The following is a 26,035-nucleotide window of genomic DNA, read 5'->3' as shown; positions in this document are numbered from 1 at the left end:
CTTATATGATTCCCTGACTTTGGATGTGTTGGCTGTTTAGACTACATTTTGCTCTCTTTATTCTTTTGCTATTTTTTCAAATCTTCATACTCTTTACATTGCTCCTTTAATGAAAATTAAGTCAGTAACATAGTTTAGCTGCCAGCCATCCAAGTAATGCAGTTAACTGATTGTCACTGAGATCATCTTGAATCATGGTATCTCATCTTATATCTTGCTTCCTCTATCAAAAATTTCAGTGTCTCATAAATGTAAAAAAAAATGTTATTATTCCTATAATTTTCAATTGTATTTAGCTATTTATTTTTCCTATTGGTAGGGATCAGAGTGGTTTGGTTAATAATTAAACCATATTTGGCTGAAGTGTATGACATCAGTAAACCCTGGCAATTTGAAGTCCCCCTACCCCGCCTTCCTCAGTGCTATCCTGTGAATGCTGACCATGCACTTCACTATCCTTTGTCTCATGTCACAACTCACAATCCCCATTATTAATGCTATTAATAGCCAATAAGCTATCGGTGGTTCATTTTACTCAGTGATCTACAGCAATAACATCTAATAGAACTTTACCATCAGTGGTAGAAGAAGTATTCAAATCTTTCACTTAAGCAATTTATCTGTATGATTTACATACTAATATTACTACAGTCTAATTATGCAGTGTATACTAGCATATGAATATAGTTCATTTACATGTAAGTTGCAGTGGAATAAATGTTGAGACCTTTTACTTTATTTTTTAAACAGCAATACCACACTACAAATACTTAATTAGGCTACTAGTAAAAGTGCCCAAAGAGAGCTGGAATGGGCTCCAGCAGATCTCTGTGACTCTAAATAGGAATAAGTGGGTATTGATGATGCATGGATGGATGAAATATGTCCTTTACAGACGTATTAAGTAAGCCCCTATGTTGTGGCTCTCCAAACTGTGGTCAGGTGCATCCTCTTTTCATTATTTCATCATTACATTAGATGTGTACAAATTGAATCAATCTGTGATTGGACATAAATTAGAAAGGCATACACCTGTGTATCTATATAGTGTATAGATGAAGGTTAAAAACCAAGATGTGAAGTTCGTGGAACTCTTGCATCAAGGTAAGAATATAAACCATTCCTAAAGCTTTGAGACTGGAAACATAAACAAGCTTAGGGGCGATAGATTTATTGAGGTGCTAGTGAGGGTGTGGATGTGTGATGGGTGTAACAGGAATCAGGCAACAGGGAAAGGTGGGAAAGAAGAGAGAGTTGCAGAATCTGAAAGAACAGGAGTTTAGCTAATGGAAGTGGAATAGAAGGCAAGCAGAGACTGAATATGGATGAAACGTGTCACCAAGTAGAGCACTAAAGTAGGCCTACTTGTTCAATAGAGCTGAGTTTGTATTAAACCTAACCTTATGATTAATGTATGGTAATAAAATATAATAAAAATGACTGAAAGGGACAGGGACTTGGTCTCTTCTCTCTCACCATCTTTGTGCTAGAGAGAGACGTGCTAAGTGCGGGGAGCGCGCGCGCTGACGCTTCGTTGCAGCGATGCAGCAGAGCCGCGCGGCGTCACGAAGTGGGCAGAATGTGTGGAAGTCCAGGTTAGTCACTTTCTCTTAATGTGGGTTTGAGATTTCTGGTGTCAGGATCAAATGAACAGGGCCACAGCCTGTAACTAACATGAGGCTGTTCCTGCACACACACAGGAACAGGTGTGAGAGAACGATAACAACGGCTGCTCGCTCCTAAGACGGAAACTCTGACTCACCTGAGTGAGTTTATGCCGGTGTGACAGTGCGACTGACGTGGGGATTAATGTCACCAGAGCTCGTCTTAGCCGCACTGATCCGTCCGGGAGGGATGTTGACGTTCCTTTAGAAGGAGCGGACGAACAGCGCGGCCACGCTCAGCTCTCCTCCTCCTCATTTAGCCTATTTCGTCCTCCCGTTTTGGTGTGAGATAGCGGTTCGGTCTCTTTGAGAACAAGCTCGTACTCATTTCGTTTCTGGCAACGTTTTATGCTCAGCTGTGAAATTAACAGTTGACCACGATCACCGGTTTTCTCTTTTTCACATGGGGGAAGACGAAGAACGCATCTGCGCCCACGGAGGAAACGAAGAAAACGGAGATATTGGAGCGTGTCAGGAGCCGAACAGAGAGAGGCGATATGCAAAGCTGTTCGAGCAACTGGATCTGAATAAAGACGGAAGGATTGACATCAATGAACTGAAGACCGGACTGGCAGATCGTGGTTTACATCGGGGAGAAGCAGAGGAGGTGAAGAAAGAGCCGGTGTGACAGGCTGACGCTAGGACAGTGTACACACACACACACACACACACACGCACACACACACACACACTTTATGCCTACTTTATCGGCAGTGGCGGATCTGGAAATATTTGCACTGGGGGCAAAGGGGTGGCAAAAGGTTTTGGTAGGGTCGCTTATATACGTGAGTTCTTATATACAGTAAAAATACAATTCTAGTTTCATAAGTACATGGATCAAAAACTTCACTAATATATATTTTTTACAATATATTTATTCGTGCATTATATTAATAAACACCTCCCAGACTCCCAGAGGTAAGACTCTCAGTTCTTACCTCTCTCATGTCAGAGTTAGGGAATTCACAGCTGGGAATTCAACCCTGGTCTCCCGTGTCAAGGGTGGTGGCAATCTTACCAACAGGTGATTTAGCTGCATTTTCCTGTTCTTATTCCTATTCCAATTTACCTACAAACATGGACAAAATTGTTGGTACCCTTCGGCTAAAGAACAGAAAAAAAGAAGAAAAAACAATGGCCACTTAAATAACTTGAAACTGACAAAAGTAATAATAAAAATTTACAGAAAATTAACTAATGAAAATCAGACATTGCTTTTGAATTGTGGTTCAACAGAAGCATTTAAAAAAACAAACTAATGAAACCGGCCTGGACAAAAAATGATGGTACCCCTAGAGAAGACTGAAAAGAATTTGACCACTGTTCACTGTTCACTGTTTGAGCCAAAGTGGACTTAATGGAAGACAGCCAAGAAGGACTCCACTGTTGAAAGAAAATCATAAAAAAGCCAGACTGGAATTTGCCAATTTGTCACATCAGCTTAGTTCACAGACACAAAAATGAAGCATACAAAGAAAAGATCACTGTACCTACTGTGAAACATGGAGAAACATTGAGTGACCTTCTATGAGCCCTGATTTAAATCCTATTGATCATCTGTGGAAAGACCTGAAACATGCAAGGAACGTAAAGTAGGTAATCACTGACCAGGGCTTAACAGGAGACAAACCAAATAAGATCATAATATCTACCTTACCATCATATGTATACCTGCACAGTTCTACTCGCACACTTTTACCTGTACCATTTCATCTTTAACACAATGTACTATCTGCTGAGTGTCTGACAATGTTTTTCTGCACTCCCAGATAGTACTCAAAAGCGACATGAACAGTGATGGTATGCTGGACTTCCATGAGTTCTCTCAGTACCTGCAGGCTCATGAGAAGAGGCTTTGGCTCATGTTCCACAGCCTTGACCACAACAATGATGGTGTGGGCACACAAAACACCCACTAACACACAGACACATCAGTTCTCTCTCAGTCCTTACCATTTGTTTTCCAGTGATGCACACTAAATATAGTGAAGATCATATTTATATGGACTGAACAATGAGACAATTGATTACAGATGTGTTACCAATTTGCTTTGTAGGTCAAATTGATGTGGGGGAGGTCCAGCACTCATTGCACAAGCTTGGAGTAACTGTCACCATGGAGCAGGCATCCAGAATACTGCAAAGGTACAGTGAGGGAGTGGAATGTAAACATACTTAATTTTGATTTTTACTTTGAAATAAATATGATTTTTACATTCTTTTCTATTCTTTTCTGTGACAGATCTTTTTACACAGTACTGCTCTGTATCTCCCAGATCCCAAATTAGTTTAATTTCGGTTTCTATAGTTTTGTAACAGTTTGTTTATAACATGTCTAAAAGGAAGTTTGAGTCTTAATTGGCCAAAAACATTACGTCATGATGTAAAGTTACATACAATAAATGTATTTGCTTTTTGGCAAATAAAAGAAAAATATATTTATTTGCAAATAGCACATGTCATGTAGAATATGAAATATTCAATATTTGGTTTATATATATCAAAGGTGATATACTGTCACCTTTGTTGAAAAGCTGTTGATTTTGCAATTGCTGTTGCTTTAGGACTTGTGGGACTTTAAACTGCAAGGAAGCCTGTGAAGCCCAAAGATAATAACTTATTAAAGACAGCTGTGTTTTGAAGTCTATGCACACTGAAGGACATATAGCCTATGCACTGAGATAACAGATACTCAAATCTGCCGCATGATTTACAGCAATGCAGCTGGTTCAATTTGGCTCATTATCCTGGTTTGATTTTAAATGTGATGCAGTACAGGCTAAAAAATCTCAGCCATGAATTCAGATATCTGTGATACTGTCTTATAGGGTCCCTAGCTTATCCTTTCAGGAAGTGGACTGAATCATGTGATGTGACTGTAAAGGTACTAAAACAATCTCAAAGTCAGGTAGTTATATCTTAGCATTAGACTAGTCAAGCTTTCTTTAATAATTGAATTAACTGTGGTCTTTACAATTAGTTTTCGGTTACTGACCTGGCATGGGCAAACGTTTAGTTTAAATTTAATGGCTCACAGATATGCTCCATATACGCAACATAGGATTAAAAAAAGATTTAAACTTTGATTTTCATGACAATTTTTGGTGTAATCCACAGCATGACAAACATATCTCCCAGTGGATTTATTAATCTTTAAAAACAAGAACCATCTGCACCAGCATTAACAAGAGGCAAAGCTCATATGTAATGAATCGAATTTCCTGACATTAAGAGTTCTTTGAATGTGTCAATATTGGTTTTGTACAATTGAACAGACTGTACAAGTACAGTAACACAGTACTGATGGAGAAGTTCAGTGAATGTATGTCTTAAGAAGCTAAGAGTACTGTTTAATCTATTATTTGCATGGTGTCATACAGACATTAAAGAGGATAAAGAAAACCTAGGTCTATTCACTCATCTATGCAATAGGAAGCAGTACTAAGAAGATATTCAGATCCATTGAATTCAAGAAAGAAGGATATTAAGACAAATCAAAAAAGAATACTAAACCAAGCAGTTAAATGTGAAAAGTATTTGCTGCCAACCTTTTAGACCACAATAGCAATTCATACATTGATTCATTCAATGCATTCTCATTCTTACACCACAATGCATTAGCAGGGAGATCCACTGCATTAAATCAAGTGGTCACTTTTTCTCCTATGCTGTATCAACTATGATATGACAAAATAAAAAATATATATATAGCAGCTGACAGATGTGAGCACATTCTCTGTCCACCACTGGCACACATGCATACCATTCTGATGTCAGGCAGGTGTGAAGCTTAGTTTTTGTCCTGCTCAGCAACTGTTGATGGAATGAAAAACAAAAAAAAAAACTCTATCTTTTTATTCATGTATCAAAAGTATCCATCCATCATAAAATCTTATTTAGCAAATTACAATCTTTAGGCATTAGCTAACTACACTGCTCTTACCTGGTTTCCTGCTTACCATATTGTTACTGTGAAAGCCATGTTCCATTGATTTTCATTTGATTAAAAAATTTGTTAACAAGAAAAAGACCTCTGGTTTGACAAAGGTAGTGTGGACACACTCTGAAGTTATTGCAGTCTCCGGAAGTATCTTTGAGGTGTGTTGTTTAATGGAACAAAAGGAATTATTTATTGATCTGCTGAAAACACTATAATGTCTGTGCTATGATGTTGTAGTGAGACTCTCTTTCTCCCAGTATGGACAGGGATGGCACTATGACCATTGACTGGAATGAATGGCGTGATCACTTCTTGTTCAACCCGTTCCACAACATGGAGGAGATTGTACACTATTGGAAACACTCCCATGTGAGTCACTAATATTGACAGTGACAGCATTGTGGCAATATTTACACACCTGAGAACAGTGTAATGAAACCGGAAAGGACAGAGGAGAATAAACACATGTGAGGTTAAACAACATATGGTAATTAGCAGTTGCCATGTTTATCCATAAGTAAAGACAGAAGTAGATATCATAGTCTTTTGAAAATAGGTAAGTGAATCTACAGAGGAAGCAAAGCTGAGCGTTGCATCATATACTCAGTGTTCAACCACAAAATATAGCTTGGGCATTTCTAATGATTTTATAGATGTTTGACATTGGGGAACATCTGACTGTCCCAGATGAGTTCTCGGAGCAGGAACGGCGGTCAGGTTTAATGTGGCGACAGCTGGTTGCTGGAGCCATGGCAGGGGCGGTGTCCCGGACAGGAACTGCTCCTCTGGACCGCATCAAAGTCTTCCTGCAGGTGGGGCATTTCACTAAATTTTCACTTGTAATATGCTGTAAAATGCACTATATGTGATACATCATGTATAATAGTGTCTCAAGCAATTTCTTGTATCAGAAAACAAACATAGTTAAACCTCCAGACTCCCTCCAGATTGAGCCATTTTTTAAAACCACTGGTCAGTTACATTTAGTATATGTACAAAAAAAGTGTTGTTATAACAGCATATTTTGCCCACTGTGATAACCTGTACTGCACTTTATTACAGCTGATAAGTTTGTGATGTTTATTTTTAGTAACCACAATTTGCACCCTAGTACCATATATATATATATATATATATATATATATATATATATATATAAAATTCAATCCCGTCTCACCCCTATGGGTGGTGTGTGTGTCTTCCTCAATCTCGGGTCCTCTACCAGAGGCCTGGGAGTTTGAGGGTTCTTCGCAGTATCTTAGCTGTTCCTAGCACTGCGCTCTTCTGGACTGAGATCTCTGATGTTGTTCCTGGGATCTGTTGGAGCCACTCTCCCAGTTTGGGGGTCACAGCCCCGAGGGTGCCGATTACCACGGGGACCACTGTTGCCTTCACCTTCCATATCTTTTCTAGGTCTTCTTTTAGCCCTTGGTATTTCTCCAGCTTCTCATGTTCCTTCTTTCTGATGTTGCTGTCACTTGGGATCGCTACATCTACCACTATGGCTTTCTTCTGTTGTTTGTCCACCACTACTATGTCCGGTTGGTTAGCCATCACCTGTTTGTCGGTCTGTATCTGGAAGTCCCACAGAATCTTAGCTCGGTCATTCTCCCTCACCTTTGGAGGTGTGTCCCATTTTGACCTTGGGACCTCCAGCCCATACTGGGCACAGATGTTCCTGTACACTATGCCGGCCACTTGGTTATGGCGTTCCATGTACGCTCTGCCTGCTAGCATCTTACACTGGATTGTCTCAGGGGCATCTTTGCACAGCCTGCACCTGGAGTCCTGCCTGGTGTGGTAGACCCCAGCCTCAATTGATCTTGTGCTCAGGGCCTGTTCTTGTGCCGCTACGATCAGTGCCTCTGTGCTGTCTTTCAGTCCAGCTTTTTCCAGTCACCGGTAGGACTTTTCGATATTAGCCACTTCTTGTATCTGTCGGTGGTACATGCCGTGCAGGGGTTTGTCCTGCCATGATGGTTCTTGCTCTTCTTCCTCTGCATCGGGTTTCTGTTGCCTGAGATATTCACTAAGTATTCCATCGCTTGGGGCCATCTTCCTGATGTACTCATGGATCTTGGCCGTTTCATCTTGGATGGTGGCTCTGACGCTCACCAGTCCCCGGCCTCCTTCCTTCCTCTTAGCGTACAGTCTGAGGATGCTGGATTTGGGGTGAAGTCCTCCATGCATTGTGAAGAGCTTCCTTGTCTTGACATCAGTGGCTTCTATGTCCTCTTTTGGCCAGCTTATTATGCCAGCGGGGTATCTGATGACCGGCAGGGCGTAGGTGTTGATGGCTTGGTCCTTGTTCTTCCCATTTAGCTGACTTCTTAGGACTTGCCTTACTCTCTGTAGGTATTTGGCTGTGGCTGCTTTCCTTGCTTCTTGGTTCCCATTTGCCTGTGGGATTCCAAGGTACTTGTAGCTCCCCTCAACATCCGCTATGCTGCCTTCTGGGAGTTCAACTCCTTCAGTCCTGACAACTTTCCCTCTCTTCGTTATCATTCGACCACACTTGTCCAGTCCGAATGACATTCCAATGACGATGACGTCCCCGCTGAGGCCCATGTCCGAGTCCCCGTGCCTCAGTGTGCCGACGTCGATGTCCCCGCTGAGGTCCCTGTCCGAGTCCCCGTGCCTCAGTGTGCCAACGGTGACGTCCCCAGAGTCCCCGGAATCCCCAGGGCCATCCGGACCATTGCCACCAGAGTCCCTGCGGCAGGAGCCCCCGGGACCGTCCGGACCACAGTCACCGGAGTCCCCGGAACCATCAAGACCAAGCCCACCAGAGTCCCTGGAGCCCCCGGGGCCGTCCGGACCACAGCCACCAGAGTTACCGGTCCTCAGCAGCCCGAGCCGGAGCCAGAGCTTCCTCAGCAGCCCGAGCCGGAGCCAGAGCCTCCTCAGCAGCCCGAGCCGGAGCCAGAGCCTCCTCAGTAGCCGGAGCCAGAGCCTCCGCAGCGGCCAGAGCAGCTACCAGAGCACCCTGAGCCTGAGCCACAGCTACTACCAGAGCACCCTGAGCCTGAGCCACAGCTACTACCAGAACATCCTGAGCCTGAGCCGCAGCAGTGTCCAGAGTGTCCAGAGTGTCCAGAGTCGCAGCGGCAGCCACCAGGGCCAGTGTCGCCACGTTGGCCAGTACCAGGGTCTGCTCCCCTGAGCCGACCTGGGATCCATGTTGGCCAAGGGGTCTTCCCTTCGGCCCGGTCTGGAAACCACGCCCGCCGGAGAGGCCGCCCGCCAGAGCGGTCTCGGACCCTCGCTGCCGGAGAGGCCGCCCGCCAGAGCGGTCTCGGACCCTCGCTGCCGGAGAGGCCGCCCGCCAGAGCGGTCTCGGACCCTCGCCCGCCGGAGAGGCCGCCCACCAGAGTGGCCTCAGACTATTGAAGGACTAGAGCCTAGTGACTCTGACTATCCTTGCTCCTCCTTGTTCTTTTTTGGACCCTTGCCCCTTACAAACTTTTGGACTCTTGTCGGGCCCATCCGCCCGCCCTCTAGTTCCCGCCTCCTGAGGCCCCTGCCCTGTTGGTGGTAGTTCTTGTTTTTTTTTTGCTGGTACTGGAAGGCTGTCAGGAGCCGGCCTTTTAAGGGGGGGGGGGGTAGTGTCATGATCCGCACCGTGCACTTCCTGTTTTGGTTTATTTTGAAGGATCATGGCAGGAACTAGTTTTTGTTGTTTTCTTTTCCCTTGACTTTTTGCCCCAATTAGTTATTGATTTCACCTGTGTCTTGTTTTGTTCCGCACTTTAAATACCTTGTTTCAGTCACTGCTCCTTGCCAGGTTGTCTGTTGTTTTACCTTGTCTGTTGCAAAACCTATGCTCCATGCCTTGTTTGCCTGTTTTCTCTCACCACATCAAACTCTGCTTGTTTTTGGGACCCTTTTGATCCTGGACTGCTTTTGTTCGCTGAGTTTCAAGTTAAGTTGTTCTGGTTTCCTGTGTCACTGTGTTGTCACTGTCTTGCGTGTTTGTCTAGTTCCTCTTGTGTTCAGGTTTTGTCTTGTTACCCTGTGCGTGTTAATTCCTTTGTTCATGCCTTGTCCTTCTTTTTCATGTCCATGTTTCCCGCTTGGTCTGTGAGTCCTCCTTGTGTGTGACCCGGACCCTCGAGCCTTGTTTTCCCTGACTCTCATGTTCTTGTTCCCTGTTTGGTCTGGTGCGTCTTCCTAAGTGTGTGACCCAGACCCTCATGCCCTGTTTCCCTTAGTTTTCATGTTTCGGTCCCACGTTCCTGTTTTTCATGTAGTCCCGTGTGCCTTGTCTCCCTTACGCTCATGTTCCGCAACTCATGTGTTCTTGTTCATGCTTTGTCCCCTCTGTTCGTGCCTGTTTTCTTTTCAATTCAATTTTATTTGTATAGCGCCAAATCACAATACAAATCATCTCAAGGCACTTTACAAAAACTAAAACTAAAAACCCAACAATTCCCTTATGAGCAAGCACTTGGCGACAGTGGAGAGGAAAAAACTCCCTTTAACGGAAGAAAAAAAACCTCCAGCAGAACCGGGCTCAGTTTGGGCGGCCATCTGCCTCGACCGGTTGGGGTGAGTGGATAGAGCAGAGAGAAAAGAACAGCAACAATAAACAACAAATAGACACTGCAAGTTGGTGGGGCCAGTAACTGCACATCAGCGATAAACAGCTCCAGGACCAGGGACACCTGCAGAAGGTACAGAGAGAGAGAGAGAGAGAGGGAGGGAGAGAGCACAAACTAGGGGAGAGAGAGAGCACAAGGTTAGTAACATTCAATGGTGGAATATACATGAGGTGGGAGAGAAGGGGGGGGGGGGGGGGGGTAGGGTAGGGGAGCTCAGTGCACCGATGGTCCTCGGGCAGTCTAGGCCTATAGCAGCATAACTAACTAAGGGATGGTTCAGGGTTGCCTGAAGCCAGCCCTAACTATATGCTTTGTCAAAGAGGAAGGTTTTAAGTCTAGCCTTAAAAGTACAGAGAGTGTCTGCCTCCTGAACCCAGGCTGAGAGCTGGTTCCACAGGAGAGGAGCTTGATAGCTAAAGGCTCTGCCTCCCATTCTGCTTTTGAGAACTCTGGGAACCACAAGTAGGCCTGCACTCTGAGAGCGAAGTGGTCTATTGGGATAATATGGTACTATGAGGTCTTTAAGGTATGAAGGAGCTTGATTATGAAGGGATTTGTATGTGAGAAGAAGGATTTTAAATTCTATTCTATATTTTACAGGGAGCCAATGAAGAGAAGCCAATATAGGAGAAATATGATCTCTCTTGCTAGTTCCTGTCAGGACTCTGGCTGCGGCATTCTGGATTAATTGGAGGCTTTTTATTAAGATATTAGGACATCCAGATAGTAATGAGTTACAGTAATCTAGCCTTGAGGAAACAAACGCATGGACTAGTTTTTCTGCATCATTTTGAGACAGGATGTTCCTAATTTTGGAAATGTTGCGCAGGTGAAAGAATGCAGTTCTAGAAATTTGTTTTATGTGTGAGTTAAAGGACATGTCCTGGTCAAAAATAACTCCAAGGTTTTTTACAGTAGTGCTGGAGGCCAGGGCTATGCCATCTAGAGTAGCTATAATTTTAGAAAAGTTATTTCTGAGATTTTTAGGCCCAAATATAATGACTTCTGTTTTCTCCGAGTTTAAAAGTAAAAAGTTACTGGTCATCCAAGCCTTTATGTCAGTTAGACAGGCTTGAAGTCTGGTTAACTGGTTTGTGTTAACAGGTTTAATAGATAGATATAACTGCGTGTCATCCGCATAGCAGTGGTAATTAATAGAGTGCTTCCTAATGATATATCCTAAAGGAAGCATGTACAGGGTGAACAGAATCGGTCCTAGCACAGAACCTTGTGGAACTCCATAACTAACTTTTGTTCGTGTGGAAGGTTCATCATGGACATGAACAAACTGGAATCTGTCCGATAAATAGGATTGGAACCACTTTAACGCTGTTCCTCTGATACCAATCACATGCTCCAGCCTCTGTAATAAGATGTTGTGGTCAATGGTGTCGAATGCTGCACTAAGGTCTAGGAGGACAAGTATCGAAACAAGTCCATTATCTGAGGCTAAGAGAAGATCGTTGGTAACTTTCAACAGTGCTGTTTCTGTACTATGATGTGCTCTAAATCCTGATTGGAAATCTTCAAATAGTTCATTCCTGTGTAAGTGGTCTGATAGCTGCTTAGCAACAGCTTTTTCTAGGATTTTAGAAATAAATGGCAGGTTGGATATTGGTCTATAATTAGCCAAGACACCTGGATCAAGACTAGGCTTTTTGAGTAAAGGTTTGATTACTGCAGTCTTAAAGGCCTGTGGTACGTAGCCTGATACTAGAGATAAATTTACCAAGTCCAATAAAGATGAGTTCATTAATGGCAGGGTGCCTTTAAGCAGTCTAGTCGGGATGGGGTCCAAGAGACACGTTGATGATTTCGATGAAGCAACTACTGATGTAAATTCAGAGAGATCTATAGGAGAGAAGCAGTCTAAACATAACTGAGGTCCTACAGATGATTCAAGAGCTACTGTAGTAAAAGATTCATTTATTGCAGGTATAGGAAGCATCTGCTGAATTTTATCTCTAATAGTTGTGATTTTATTTGTAAAGAAACTCATAAATTCATCACTGCTGAGAGCTAAGGGAACACTGGGCTCAACGGAGCTGTGACTTTTTGTCAGCCTGGCTACAGTGCTGAAAAGAAACCTGGGATTGTTCTTATTTTCCTCTATTAGTGATGAATAGTATGCAGTTCTGGCTTTACGGAGAGCTTTTTTATATGTTAGTAGACTGTTTTTCCAGGCTAGAAAAATTTCCTCTAAGTTTGTGGAACGCCACTTCCTTTCCAGCCTTCGTGATGCCTGCTTTAAGGTACGAACATGTAAATTATACCATGGGGCTAGTCTTCTCTGAATCACTAACTTCTTTTTCAGAGGGGCTACAGAATCAAGCGTTTCACGCAGTGAGGTTACAGCGCTGTCAACAACATGATCAATTTGGTAGGGAGTAGGATTAAGGCAGCTGCCCTCCACTATGTTTATACTTGGCATAGATGCAAATAAAGATGGAATCATTTTCTTAAATTTATTAACAGCGTTGTCGGATAAACATCTGCTGTAGTGGAATTTTCTTCCAGACGCTGCATGATCCATCATTTTAAATTCGAAAGTTATTAAAGAATGATCTGACAAAACAGGATTTGGGGGGAAAATTATTAGATGTTCAATTTCGATGCCATAGGTCAGAACAAGATCAAGGGTGTGATTAAAACAGTGGGTGGGTTTATTAACGTTTTGAATGAAACCAATTGAATCTAATATAGAATTAAATGCAATGCTGAGGCTGTTATTTTCAACATCTACATGAATGTTAAAATCTCCCACTATAATGACTTTATCTGATCTAAGCACTAAATCAGACAGGAAGTCAGGGAATTCAGTTAAAAACTCTGAGTAAGGAACAGGTGGACGGTACAAAATGACAAGCTTTTGTGTTCATGCTCTTGCCCCACGTTCCTGTTTTCCACTCATACCCTTTGTTTTATGTCATCTTGTCTCTTTCCGCTGTTTTACACTTATCAGTTTCCCTGCCTTGACCTACCCCTGCTTGTGTGTGTTTGTTTAGCCTTGTTTTCATTCAATAAAGCCCCTTTTTCTTCACTCCTGTGTCTTGTGGATGAAGTTTGCTCCTGACCACGTCCTTAGTTCATGACACCACAGGCAAATGGGAGCCGCAAGGAAAGCAGCCACAGCCAAATACCTACAGAGAGTAAGGCAAGTCCTAAGAAGTCAGCTAAATGGGAAGAACAAGGTCCAAGCCATCAACACCTACGCCCTGCCAGTCATTAGATACCCTGCTGGCATAATAAGCTGGCCAAAAGAGGACATAGAAGCCACTGATGTCAAGACAAGGAAGCTCTTCACAATGCATGGAGGACTTCACCCCAAATCCAGCATCCTCAGACTGTACACTAAGAGGAAGGAAGGAGGCCGGGGACTGGTGAGCGTCAGAGCCACCATCCAAGATGAAACAGCAAAGATCCATGAGTACATCAGGAAGATGGCCCCAAGCGATGGAATACTTAGTAAATATCTCAGGCAACAGAAGCCCGATGCAGAGGAAGAAGAGCAAGAACCATAATGGCAGGACAAACCCCTGCACGGCATGTACCACCGACAGATACAAGAAGTGGCTGATATCGAAAAGTCCTACCGGTGGCTGGAAAAAGCTGGACTGAAAGACAGCACAGAGGCACTGATCGTAGCGGCACAAGAACAGGCCCTGAGCACAAGATCGATAGAGAAGGTGGTTGTAGCATTCCCAGCAAAAACACAGAGGTGGTGCCTGTGTTGAAAACCTGAAATATCTAAAGCCATAACAGAGTGACTGACATGAATCAGAAGTGCCTGCAAACCATTTTTTATTAGGCAAGCTTGAACTGTTTATTCAATGAATATTTCTGGAGCTTGTAAACTCATCATCTCCTTCTTCCTATTCCATTTTTAGTACTTCACCTGTACCCAGCTCATGTTGGACTTACACAATATCCACCATCACCACACAGGCCTCCCATCAACCCTACAATGGCATTTCAAATTTAGCACAGGTTGTAATAAGCGACTGACCTGACTTTGTGTGTCCAGGTACATGGCACTGCATCTCGCGGGATTCATCTGTGGTCTGGACTCAGGGGGATGGTCGAGGAGGGAGGCATCTTCTCACTCTGGAGGGGAAATGGCATTAATGTCCTCAAGATTGCCCCTGAATCTGCCATTAAGTTTATGTCCTATGAACAGGTTAGTGCAGTCCAATCAATGACAAAGTGGAAATCTCACAATACTGGGGGAAACGTAATGGTTAGATGTCTCAGATACAAAAAATCCTGTCTTCTTACCTTTGCACTTCTTACCTCTCAAGCTGCATCGTATCAATACCATGCTTCTGTGCTCTGCTGAGATTTTTTTTAATGCTTTTTGCCTTCCTGTTCTTCGGTTCCCTTCTCTTTTTTCACTTCTTTACTCCAGATCAAGTGGCTGATCCGAGACAGTAAAGAAGGGGGCAGTTTAAAGGTACAAGAGAGGTTCATTGCTGGTTCTCTAGCAGGAGCTACCTCCCAGACAATTATATATCCCATGGAGGTTAGTTTGACATATGTTCTGATTCCTCAGGCATTTCTTCATTTATTTTCCCTTTTCTCACTTTATCCCTGTCTGTTATGTATACATTGTCAATCTTTTGGGCATTGATATAAAAAAAAATGATACTTTTCCTGTACTTGACTTTTAAAAGACTGCAAATAAGTTTGGGGGCAAATGACATCCCTAAAACTATAGTGTAAACAAAGGTCTTTTTATGAGAAACTACAAAAAATACAACGCACGAAGAGAAGCACAAATTTAATTCTTCAATTGTAAAGCTTATTGAATAAAATTTGCACTCTCAATATTGGCATTAGGGCCAATTAACTCCCCAGTAATTACAAAGGTTTAGGGAACAATGTTAAAGAAATTATATAGTAAAAGGATCTTCCTTGCACAGTCCTTTGGTGAACCTGATCCTGAGTATGTCATTGACCAAGACACTGGCATCAAACATGATATAGCTTCAGTAGTAAATTGCACTCAGTGAGTGAGTTCAGTTTTACATAAAATGATTACTTTTCTTTTCCAGATATAACAGGCCTTGGTTATTAGCCATTGTAAATGTATCACTCTCAACTATCAACTCCAAAAGCAGTGTGCCAAACAATGTAAGCTTGGCTACAGCTAAACCTTTTTTAAAAACCTTATCTAGATTCTGCCTTATTCATTAGTTTTAGGGTTTGCCAAGAACTTTAGAAAAAAAACTGTTGTTGTTTAATGAGCTGAAACTTTGGAAGCAGGCTGTAGCATAGATACTGAGATTGCTTTTACTTAATGATATTCTAGCTGACTATGGGAATATCTCAGCTCAGCTATTTATGCAGATCACCAAGTTGTGATCTGATCTGCCAAGTGGTGGAAAGTCAGTAGAGGTATAGGCCTCCTTGACGTTTGCATACAGCAGATCAAGTGTTTTACCTTCTCTGGTAGGACAGTTGACAAACAGAGAAAATCTAGTCAGGTGTGAGGTGAGAGTCACATGGTTAAAATCTCCTGATACTATAACAAGGCTCAGAGTGTTTAGTTTGTATCCTGACAACAGTCTCATGACGACTTCACATGGAACATCAGCATTAGCTCTTGGTTGAATGTAAACAAGTATAGTGATGATATGACTGAAGTCCCTGGAAACATAAGGTCTGAGACCAGCTGCCAAACGCTCAATGACCTGACATGTCCTTTCCTTGACAGTAGTATGACCAGGGTTACACCATCTCTTGTTCACAAATAAAGCCAGTCCTCCACCTTTTGTCTTGCCACTTGCCTCAGCATCTCTGTCTGCACATACCAGGGTGAAGTCAGGCACATCCACACAGGAGTCTTCAGTGTTTTGATTCAATCAGGTCTCAGTAAAACACATCAGGTTAAACTCACGAAATGTTCTCTGGGTCTTAACCAGTGCCTTCAGCTCATCACTGTTGTTCAATAGAGAGTTGACATTCCCCATGATGATGGATGTCAGGAAAGGTTTGTATCTCAATCTCCTCCTTTAGTTTAGCACCAGATCACCATTCATGGTGAGGCCTATTTAGTTCTGCTGGAATAGGGTGATAGAGATTTCCTCCCTTATAGTAAAAGGAAGTAATCTCTTGTGTAGATTCTTCTCCCCACAGTAATATTCATGTCATTAAGTGAAATAGAATAGTAGTTGTCAAAAATATTTTAAAAAAAGAGTGGGAAAAAAAAGCCTGCAGTAGCATTAAACCCTAATTTCAACATAATGCTAATGTTGACCTCGTTTTTCCATGTAAGAGGGTTTCTTTTTAAAGTTCTGGGAAATTAATCTTTGCTCCTCACAATTTATATAAAATAGAATATAAACAATATTGTATTTCATTGTATCTTGCCACAGTTCAGTAGGTGTTTCAAATCTGTTAAAGGTTCAAAATGTGGCAGCTGAAAAATTAGAAGGATTTCAGAGCAGAATGTCACGGCAAAAAGCACTTGGAGACAAATCTCAGGTTATAGAATGGCAAGTTTAATAAGCAGAACAGCAGAGTCACAGCAGACCATACAATCTGCAGAACGGGTCAATACCAATTGACCCCAAACAAAGAAAATGATCAACTTTTATATCCAGTTCAGCAGCATTAATTTACACATCAGAGTCATTCACATATACAGTGGGTACGGAAAGTATTCAGACCCCTTTAAATTTTTCACTCTTTGCGTCATTGCAGCCATTTGCCAAAATCAAAAAAGTTCATTTTATTTCTCAATGTACACTCAGCACCCCATCTTGACAGAAAAAACCAGAAATGTAGAAATATTTGCAAATTTCTTAAAAAAGAAAAACTGAAATATCACATGGTCATAAGTATTCAGACCCTGTGCTCAGTATTGAGTAGAAGCACCCTTTTGAGCTAGTACAGCCATGAGTCTTCTTGGGAATGATGCAACAAGTTTTTCACACCTGGATTTGGGGATCTTCTGCCATTCTTCCTTGCAGATCCTCTCCAGTTCTGTCAGGTTGGATGGTGAATGTTGGTGGACAGTCATTTTCAGGTCTCTCCAGAGATGCTCAATTGGGTTTAGGTCAGGGCTCTGGCTGGGCCAGTCAAGAACGGTCACAGAGTTGTTCCGAAGCCACTCCTTTGTTATTTTAGCTGTGTGCTTAGGTTCATTGTCCTGTTGAAAGGTGAACTTTCGGCCCAGTCTGAGGTCCTGAGCACTCTGGAAGAGATTTTCTTCCAGGATATCTCTGTACTTGGCTGCATTCATCTTTCCTTCAATTGCAACCTGTCGTCCTGTCCCTGCAGCTGAAAAACACCCCCACAACATGATGCTCCCACCACCATGTTTCACTGTAGGGATTGTATTGGGCAGGTGATGAGCAGTGCCTGGTTTTCTCCACACATACCGCTTAGAATTAAAGCCAAAAAGTGAGGAGAGGCTTCTGTCGGGCCACTCTGCCATAAAGCCCCGACTGGTGGAGGGCTGCAGTGATAGTTGACTTTGTGGAACTTTCTCCCATCTCCCTACTGCATCTCTGGAGCTCAGCCACAGTGATCTTTGGGTTCTTCTTTACCTCTCTCACCAAGGCTCTTCTCCCATAATTGTTCAGTTTGGCTGGACGGCCAGGTGTAGGAAGAGTTCTGGTCGTCCCAAACTTTTTCCATTTGAGGATTATGGAGGCCACTGTGCTCTTAGGAACCTTGAGTGCTGCAGAAATTCTTTTGTAACCTTGGCCAGATCTGTGCCTTGCCACAATTCTGTCTCTGAGCTCCTTGGGCAGTTCCTTCGACCTCATGATTCTCATTTGCTCTGACATGCACTGTGAGCTGTAAGGTCTTATATAGTCAGGTGTGTGCCTTTCCTAATCAAGTCCAATCAATTTAATTAAACACAGCTGGACTCCAATGAAGGAGCAGAACCATCTCAAGGAGGATCAGAAGAAATGCACAGCATGTGAGTTAAATATGAGTGTCACTGCAAAGGGTCTGAATACTTATGACCATGTGATATTTCAGTTTTTCTTTTTTAATAAATTTGCAAAAATTTCTACATTTCTGTTTTTTTTTCTGTCAAGATGGGGTGCTGAGTGTATATTAATGAGAAATAAAATGAACTTTTTTGATTTTGGCAAAAGGCTGCAATGACACAAAGAGTGAAAAATTTAAAGGGGTCTGAATACTTTCCGTACCCACTGTAAATCAGGCTGGCAGGGTGGCCTATGTAATATAATTAGCATGTCTATCACTTTTTGTCTTCTTAATGAATACAAAGTCGTATCAAAAGTCTTTCTTGAGTTCACACAGGTCACACAGAGACGTAGCAGACATATTGTCTGTTACATCCACACAGACATGATGTCCGTCAAAGTGTAAATTTCCCTCACATAGAACATGCTGGGTGTTTGGAGGATTTCTGGAAATGCCCAGGTCATCCTGGAACAGACTTAAAACACAGGAATTTCCAGAAGAATCTCAGGAACATGGTCAACTATTAGACTGTCCGGACTCCCTTGCTTCACCTGCTGTAAGAATGATCCAGATCAAGACCCAGCAATAGAAAATAGACTGATGAAAGCTGACAAATTTTCTGTCCATAGAACATTACAAAGTTCTCAACTAACCTCTTGGAAGTCCATCCATCCATCATCTATACTGGCTTATTCCTTAACCAGGGATCTGCTGGAGCCTATTCCAGCTCTCTTTGGGTGGAAGGCAGGGGTACACCCTGGACAGGTCACCAGTCCATCACAGGGCCACATAGAGACAAACAATCTCACACACTCACACTCACGCCTATGGGCAATTTAGAGTCACCAATCAACCTGACATACATGTTTTTGGACTGTGGGAGGAAACCGGAGTACCTGGAGTAAACCCATGCAAGCACGGGGAGAACATGCAAACTCCACAGAAAAAGGCCAGGTTGTGAACCCGCGACCTTCTTGTTGTGAGGTGACAGTGCTAACCACTCATTCACCATGCTGCCCCCTCCTCTTTTAACTTTTATGTTATTATACAAAGCCTTTTTTCTGCTTTGTAGGTGCTGAAGACTCGTCTTACATTAAGGAAGACAGGGCAATACTCAGGTATGGCTGATTGTGCCAGACAGATCCTGAAGACTGAGGGAGTGAGAGCTTTTTACAGGGGATACCTGCCAAATACACTGGGTATCATTCCCTATGCTGGCATCGACTTGGCTGTGTATGAGGTTTGTGTGCATGTGATCAGGCTTATTTCTTGTTGTGAAATTTCAAAAATATATGAGTTTAAAGAAGTTCTACTCAAAACCAAAGATATAAGATATATAGAAGGTTTTTTTTAATTAAGAAGTAGTAGATAATTGGTGAAGTGCATTTGAATAGTCACACTTGAGGTAAGAATAACTGAGTTTTTGACATTTAAATTAAAGGTGCTTAATCACTTGTATATCAAAAATTAATCAAGCAGTTATGAGCAATGTGCTTTCTTGTTGTAAATTAGCAGCCAGCAAATTAATATCTCACAATCCTGGGTTATGTTCTTCAAATATGTTTTAACTAATTGAGACTAACTTCATCTTAAAAAAATATCTTGTTAATTGCCATCTATCAAATTTGGGCCTTTGAAAATAGTCAGTTGAAGTTGTCCAAAGGCGAAATGAGCAGAAAGTTGAAAATATGATCAGCATTCTCTAAAAGTAGGTTTAAATGACACACTGCTGTAATTATATCAAAATTTCTGTTCTTTATATATCTTGTATTAAACTTCAGGCCCTAATTCAGCTAATTATCAGTAAGATTGGGCAACAGCTCCAGACTCCATCCATCCATCCATCTTCTTCCACTTATCCGGAACCAGGTCTGTCAAGCTCACGTTCCGTCCTTCCTTCACTCGTGAACAAGACCCGAAGGTACTTGAACTCCTCCACCTGAGGCAGGATCTCTCCCCTGGCCTGGAGATGGCAAGCCACCTTTTTCCGGTTCAGTACCATGGCCTTGGACCTGGCTGATGAAAGCTGACAAATTTTCTGTCCATAGAACATTACAAAGTTCTCAACTAACCTCTTGGAAGTCCATCCATCCATCATCTATACTGGCTTATTCCTTAACCAGGGATCTGCTGGAGCCTATTCCAGCTCTCTTTGGGTGGGAGGCAGGGGTACACCCTGGACAGGTCACCAGTCCATCACAGGGCCACATAGAGACAAACAATCTCACACACTCACACTCACGCCTATGGGCAATTTAGAGTCACCAATCAACCTGACATACATGTTTTTGGACTGTGGCCTGGAGATGGCAAGCCACCTTTTTCCGGTTCAGTACCATGGCCTTGGACCTGGAGGTGCTGATTCTCATCCCAGCCGCTTCACACTCGGTTGCAAACCGCCCCAGTGCACGTTGGAGATCCTGGCTCGATGGAGCCTACGGGACAACATCATCTGCAAAAAGCAGACGAGAGATCCTGTGGTCCCCGAACTGGACTCCCTCCGGCCAATGGCTGCGCCTAGAAATTCTGTCCATAGAAGTAATGAACAGAACCGGTGACAAAGGGCAGCCCTGCCGGAGTCCAATGTGCACTGGGAAAAGGTCTGACTTACTGCAATGCGAACCAAGCTCCTGCTCCATTTGTACAGAGACTGAATAGCCCTCAGCAAAGGGCCCCGGACCCCATACTCCTGGAGCACCTCCCACAGGATCGCAAGGGACCCGGTCGAATGCCTTCTCCAAGTCCACAAAGCACATGTGAACTGGTCGGGCAAACTCCCATGAGCCCTTGAGCACCCTCGAGAGGGTAGAGAGCTGGTCTAGAGTTCCAGGACCGGGACGGAAACCGCATTGTTCCTCCTGGAACCGAGGTTCGACCACCGGCCGGATCTTCCTCTCCAGCACCCTGGCATAGACCTTCCCCAGGAGGCTGAGGAGTGTGATCCCTCTGTAGTTGGAACACACCCTCCGGTCCCCTTACTTAAAAAGAGGAACCACCACCCTGGTCTGTCAATCCAGGGGTACTGTCCCCGAACGCCACGCGATGTTGCACAGGCATGTCAGCCATGACAGCCCAACAACATCCAGAGACTTGAGGTACTCGGGGCGGATCGCATCCACCCCCGGTGCTTTGCCACTGAGGAGCTGCCGAACTACCTCAGTGACTTCGGCTTGGGTGATGGATGGATCAGCCTCCAAATCCCCAGCCCCTGCTTCCCCTATGGAAGACATGTTGGCAGGGTTAAGGAGATCCTCAAAGTATTACTTCCACCGTCCGACAATATCCCCAGTCGAGGTCAGCAGCTCCCCACTTCCACTGTAAACAGTGTTGGCAGAGCACTGTTTCCCCCTCCTGAGGCGCCGGACAGTTTGCCAGAATCCCGACCAGTAGTCCTTCTCCATGGCCTCACCGAACTCCTCCCATACCTGCACGCTTGGCCCGGCGGTACCTGTCAGCTGCTTCGGGAGTCCCACAAGCAAACCAAGCTCGGTACGACTCCTCCTTCAGCCTGACGGCATCCCTTACATCTGGTGTCCACCAGTGGGTTCGGGGATTGCCGCCACGACAGGCACCCGAGACCTTACGGCCACAGCTCCTAGCCACCACGTTGACAATGAAGGTGGAAAACATGGTCCAATCAGACTCAATGTCCCCAGTCTCCCCCGGGACCTGGTTGAAGCTCTCTCAGAGGTGGGAGTTAAAGACCCCTCTGACAGAGGGTTCGGCCAAACCCTCACCTGCAACAACACATCATCAGTAGGGTAAAACTAATCTGTCTCACAACGTTCTAAACCCAGCTCACGTTCCCTATTAGTGGGTGAACAATCCAACGCTTGGGTGAATTCTGCTTCACAATGATACACCCTCACAGTACGTTTGGGCCTGCCAAGTCTGTCCCGCTTCCTCCTCCGCCAGCGGATCCAACTCACTACCAGGTGGTGATCAGTTGACAGCTCTGCCCCTCTCTTCATACATACGGCCGAAGATCACATGACACGACTACAAAGTGTGCCATCTAGGGTGTCCTGGTGCCATGTGCACTGATGGACACCCTTATGCTAGAACATGGTGTTCATTATGGACGAACTGTGACTAGCACAGAAGTCCAGCAACAGAACACCACTCGGATTCATATCAGGGAGGCCGTTCCTCCCAATCACGTCCCGCGAGGTTTCACTGTTGCTGCCCACATGAGCATTGAAGTCCCCCAAAAGAATTATGGAGTCCCCAGTAGGAGCACCTTTCAGCACCCCCGCAAGAGACTCCAAAAAGGCCGGGTACACTGCACTGTTCCAGACTCACACAGTAAAATTGCCAGTGTTAAATTACTCTGAGAGTGTTAAACACTAGAAAACTTCCACTGTCCATGTACTGTATAAACACTTTTTAGTGTTGATTTAATACTGGCGGATTTGCTGTGCAGGTGAATGTAATAAGGATAAATTGGTTATCTGCATGGAATAAACTATACCCTGGTTTCTTGCAGCATCAACAGGAAGCTGTTATCAATTCTGATAACGCTCTAAAAAACTCAGTGTACACAGCCTCCTCAGGAGCAAGCCATCAAGGTTCATCTCCATCGGCAGATGTTGTGCCTTCAGCTTGTTCTATCTCCAAGTGGCCTATGTAGTATAAGACTGACATTTCTCAATAATTTTCATATTGTTAACAAAACCCTTTGTGTACTCTGTCAGTACTTCAACCACTGATGGTTACTCACTGACATTACAGACATCACGCTTTTTAGTCCATTTAATTTTGAAATAAATCATCCACTCTTTTCTCATGCTTCAGACTCTTAAAAATGCCTGGCTGCAGAGATACTGTGTAGATTCGGCAGATCCAGGCGTTTTAGTCCTCCTGGGCTGTGGTACCATTTCCAGCACCTGTGGTCAGCTGGCATCCTATCCTCTCGCTCTCATTCGGACACGCATGCAGGCACAAGGTGAGATATACTGCAGATTCAGGTGCATATACATACAAACATATGGAGTGTAAATTAGCTTTTTATCATTTCTCTCTCTTATTTCAGCCATCAGTGAGGGTAAACCCAAGCTGACCATAGTGGGCCAGTTCAAACACATTATATCACATGAAGGTGTGCCAGGTCTCTATCGTGGCATCACCCCCAACTTCCTCAAAGTCATTCCTGCTGTCAGCATCTCCTATGTGGTTTATGAGCAGATGAAAAAGGTTCTCGGGGTGGGTTACTAGACTAAGATGAAGAACCAGGAAAACTACAAAAAAGGACAGAGAAGGCAAAGACTCATGCTTATGAGAAGAAGCAGAAAAATGCCTAGAGAAAGATGAAAATGTCTTACAGAGAATATAAGTTCAAATAATATTATGCAGAAGGCCAATTCAAGCAAACTGTGAGTATAAAGGTTAACATCAGACACCAAAATGTTGCAGTATGGTTCATAATTTAGTTGTGACTGTAACAGGATAAACAGCAGGCTCTTATCCAGTAGGTTTCCTGATGACATTTCTTCGCACTGCAGTTATGAACTTAGCAATTAAGCAAATGCAATTAATACTAATATTATTCCTAATTTTAAAAAGGCTTTTGTTCTAAATGTCTAAATGGTGCTTTAATGAAAACTGCTGTTTGTACCAGTTGTCTGATGATAAAGTTTTTGCTGATTGCTTCAGCAGTTTCCCATGTACCCATGGCAACTACAGAAACCACACCAAATTTAATTATGTTGCAGCTATTTTTACTGGTTTAAATTTGCTGAATTATATACCTCTACACCAGCTACTGACATGTAAATTAATATGAATGGTGCTTGAGCAGCACTGGCATCAAAGTGTGATTATCCACTCTGGAGTGATGTATAAAGCATTTTCACAGTGACGCTCAGACTGTTGAGCTTGTAGAAACATACTATTACCAAAGCAGAAAGGACAGAACATTTAAATTTATGGAACCTGAATCCAAGTGTATATGCTCAGTGGGCTTTTCTAGACAAACATAATATGTGGTGAAGACATTTTACAGTGTTGGCTTGGTCTGACAGCTCATGGATACTTGTAGGTAACCATCCGCATCCTCATGCAAACCATGTTTAAACAGTAGATTATGAAATAGAGTCAGTGGTTTGGAAGGAATTCAGTATTTGAGCAGTAATATCCTTTAATCTTTGGACTCTATTACTTGAATTCTAGGAGTATAAAATTAAATTACACAATTATATGGTGATAATTCTTCTACTGATATGGGGTATAATAAAGGGCCTCTAGTTTTCATGGTGCTGTAGGGTGGTGGTATGGAAGAAAAAAGGTGGAGCTAATTAAAAGTAATGTATGGGTTAACTCTTGAACAGCCATCTCAGTTACTGATAATACTGATAATATGAAGCTCACAGTTTGGCTGAAGTGTATTAGTTTACTGCTGCCATCTGTCAGCCTCCCAAAAATTAATTACCTCCAGCTACTGGCAAAAAGTGATTTATATCTCTCTATGTTGTACCTACTCAATTTACTATTAGTGTGAATGAAACAATTCCAACCTGGCAACTTTCATTGTAAGAGGTTTGGAACACAGATTGTGAGTCTGTCACAAGGCTTACATATGAGCAGAAAGACAACCTTTCTCTGTGTCTGCATGGGTTTTCTGCGGGTACTCCATTTTCAAGACACAGTTCAAACACATGCACATTAGGTTAATTGGTGATGTAGGTGTGAATGTTTGTCCAAGTCTGCCAGTCTGGTGTTTCCTCTCTCAAGTCGGACGGATGAATGTAGATGTATCCATGAGTTTATAACAGTCTGCTCTGTCCATTGTCTTCTCAGATGATCACACTGTGGATCTGTGAAAACAGGACAGGAAAGCTAACGTGAAAACATACTGCTTCTCCTTTACCTTTACCTGTTTAACCACCACAAAATTTGAAGCTATGTGTTTTGTGCACATTATTGTATGTGGCAGCAGATGATTAGTCATCCCAAATGTTCCCAACCATAGGAATTTCTAACTTATATTTTATAAATTTATAAAATATGGAACTATTTTCTATACCTTGTTCCCTGCACTAGAGCTTCAGCCAAAACTCTAAACCTTAGCTCCAAGTGTCAGAATATGAGGGTGAAATCAAGAATAAGAATCAGCTGCATGTAAAAAATGTTGGTGATACACTCCTGTAGACCCTGAATGTCCTTATATGCATAGTAAGCTAATTAGATTAATATGCCTGCCTAACTGAATAATGAATATTGCTGAAACTGAATGCCTAATTCCCTAAAGAGTTTTTCATTGTATATTTTAACTTCTTCCCTTGCAGGCACACTTGAAATCATGAATGTCTATTGCCACTGGGGCCTTGTATGTATGATATACAGTACAATATTTTATAGCATGAGTGCATGTTTCCAAGCCTTGTGTGACAATGCAGCAGCTAGCACTTTACAGCTCTCTCCTCCTCTGTCAGTTGAATATTTATGTGCAGTTTACATGCTTTGATGATGGAATTAAATCTCTGAGATTGTACAAATAAGAGGGCTCTATTGTTCAGTAACATAGGCTGTGCTATCAGCACATAGCTGTTTTCATTTGTACAGTTGCAACACTATTATTACCTAATAACTTTGTTATAGTGAACATGTCAGTATTTACATCAAGCAGAATCAGAGCAACATCAAAACTGATGTCACATAACTGCATTTCCAGCAATGGATGTTTTTCCATGTCATACCTCCATGTATCATTGTTACAAATCAACCAAAACCAAAACTGTACTGGTCAAAATAATGAAGACAACAATTAAGTTATTTAAGTGTACACTGGATCTTGATGAACAAATATCCATCTATCCATTATCTACTGCTTATCCTGGCACATCCAGGTTTGCAAGGGGCTGGAGCCAATCCCAATTGACAGTGGGTAA

At 42.9% G+C, this 26,035-nt stretch overlaps 1 protein-coding gene across 1 annotated transcript; it reads left to right on the top strand.

Moving 5' to 3' along the window:
• Nucleotides 1–1,797: 1,797 nt before the first annotated feature.
• On the top strand, nt 1,798–25,191 carry slc25a23b (solute carrier family 25 member 23b). The gene is made up of 10 exons (XM_026325142.1): nt 1,798–2,271; nt 3,434–3,557; nt 3,722–3,809; nt 5,862–5,973; nt 6,258–6,416; nt 14,230–14,382; nt 14,611–14,724; nt 19,222–19,389; nt 22,944–23,094; nt 23,182–25,191. Exons 1-10 carry the CDS (start codon nt 2,068–2,070, stop codon nt 23,361–23,363), a joined length of 1,455 nt encoding a protein of 484 aa, XP_026180927.1. The 5' UTR covers nt 1,798–2,067; the 3' UTR covers nt 23,364–25,191.
• Nucleotides 25,192–26,035: the final 844 nt, after the last annotated feature.

The sequence above is a fragment of the Mastacembelus armatus genome, chromosome 8 (assembly GCF_900324485.2).
Source record: "Mastacembelus armatus chromosome 8, fMasArm1.2, whole genome shotgun sequence".
Lineage (NCBI taxonomy): Eukaryota > Metazoa > Chordata > Actinopteri > Synbranchiformes > Mastacembelidae > Mastacembelus > Mastacembelus armatus.
The sequence above is the reverse complement of the archived record's forward strand: the minus strand, read 5'-3'. Positions and strand labels throughout refer to the sequence as shown.

What these genes read in the sequence shown, in the direction of transcription:
- slc25a23b (XM_026325142.1), top strand. Translation starts at nt 2,068, where the DNA reads ATGGGGGAAGACGAAGAACGCATCTGCGCCCACGGAGGAAACGAAGAA. An exon ending in ATCGGGGAGAAGCAGAGGAG is followed by an intron (nt 2,272 to 3,433) that starts GTGAAGAAAGAG and finishes CTGCACTCCCAG; the next exon opens with ATAGTACTCAAAAGCGACAT. An exon ending in AGTTTATGTCCTATGAACAG is followed by an intron (nt 14,383 to 14,610) that starts GTTAGTGCAGTC and finishes TCTTTACTCCAG; the next exon opens with ATCAAGTGGCTGATCCGAGA.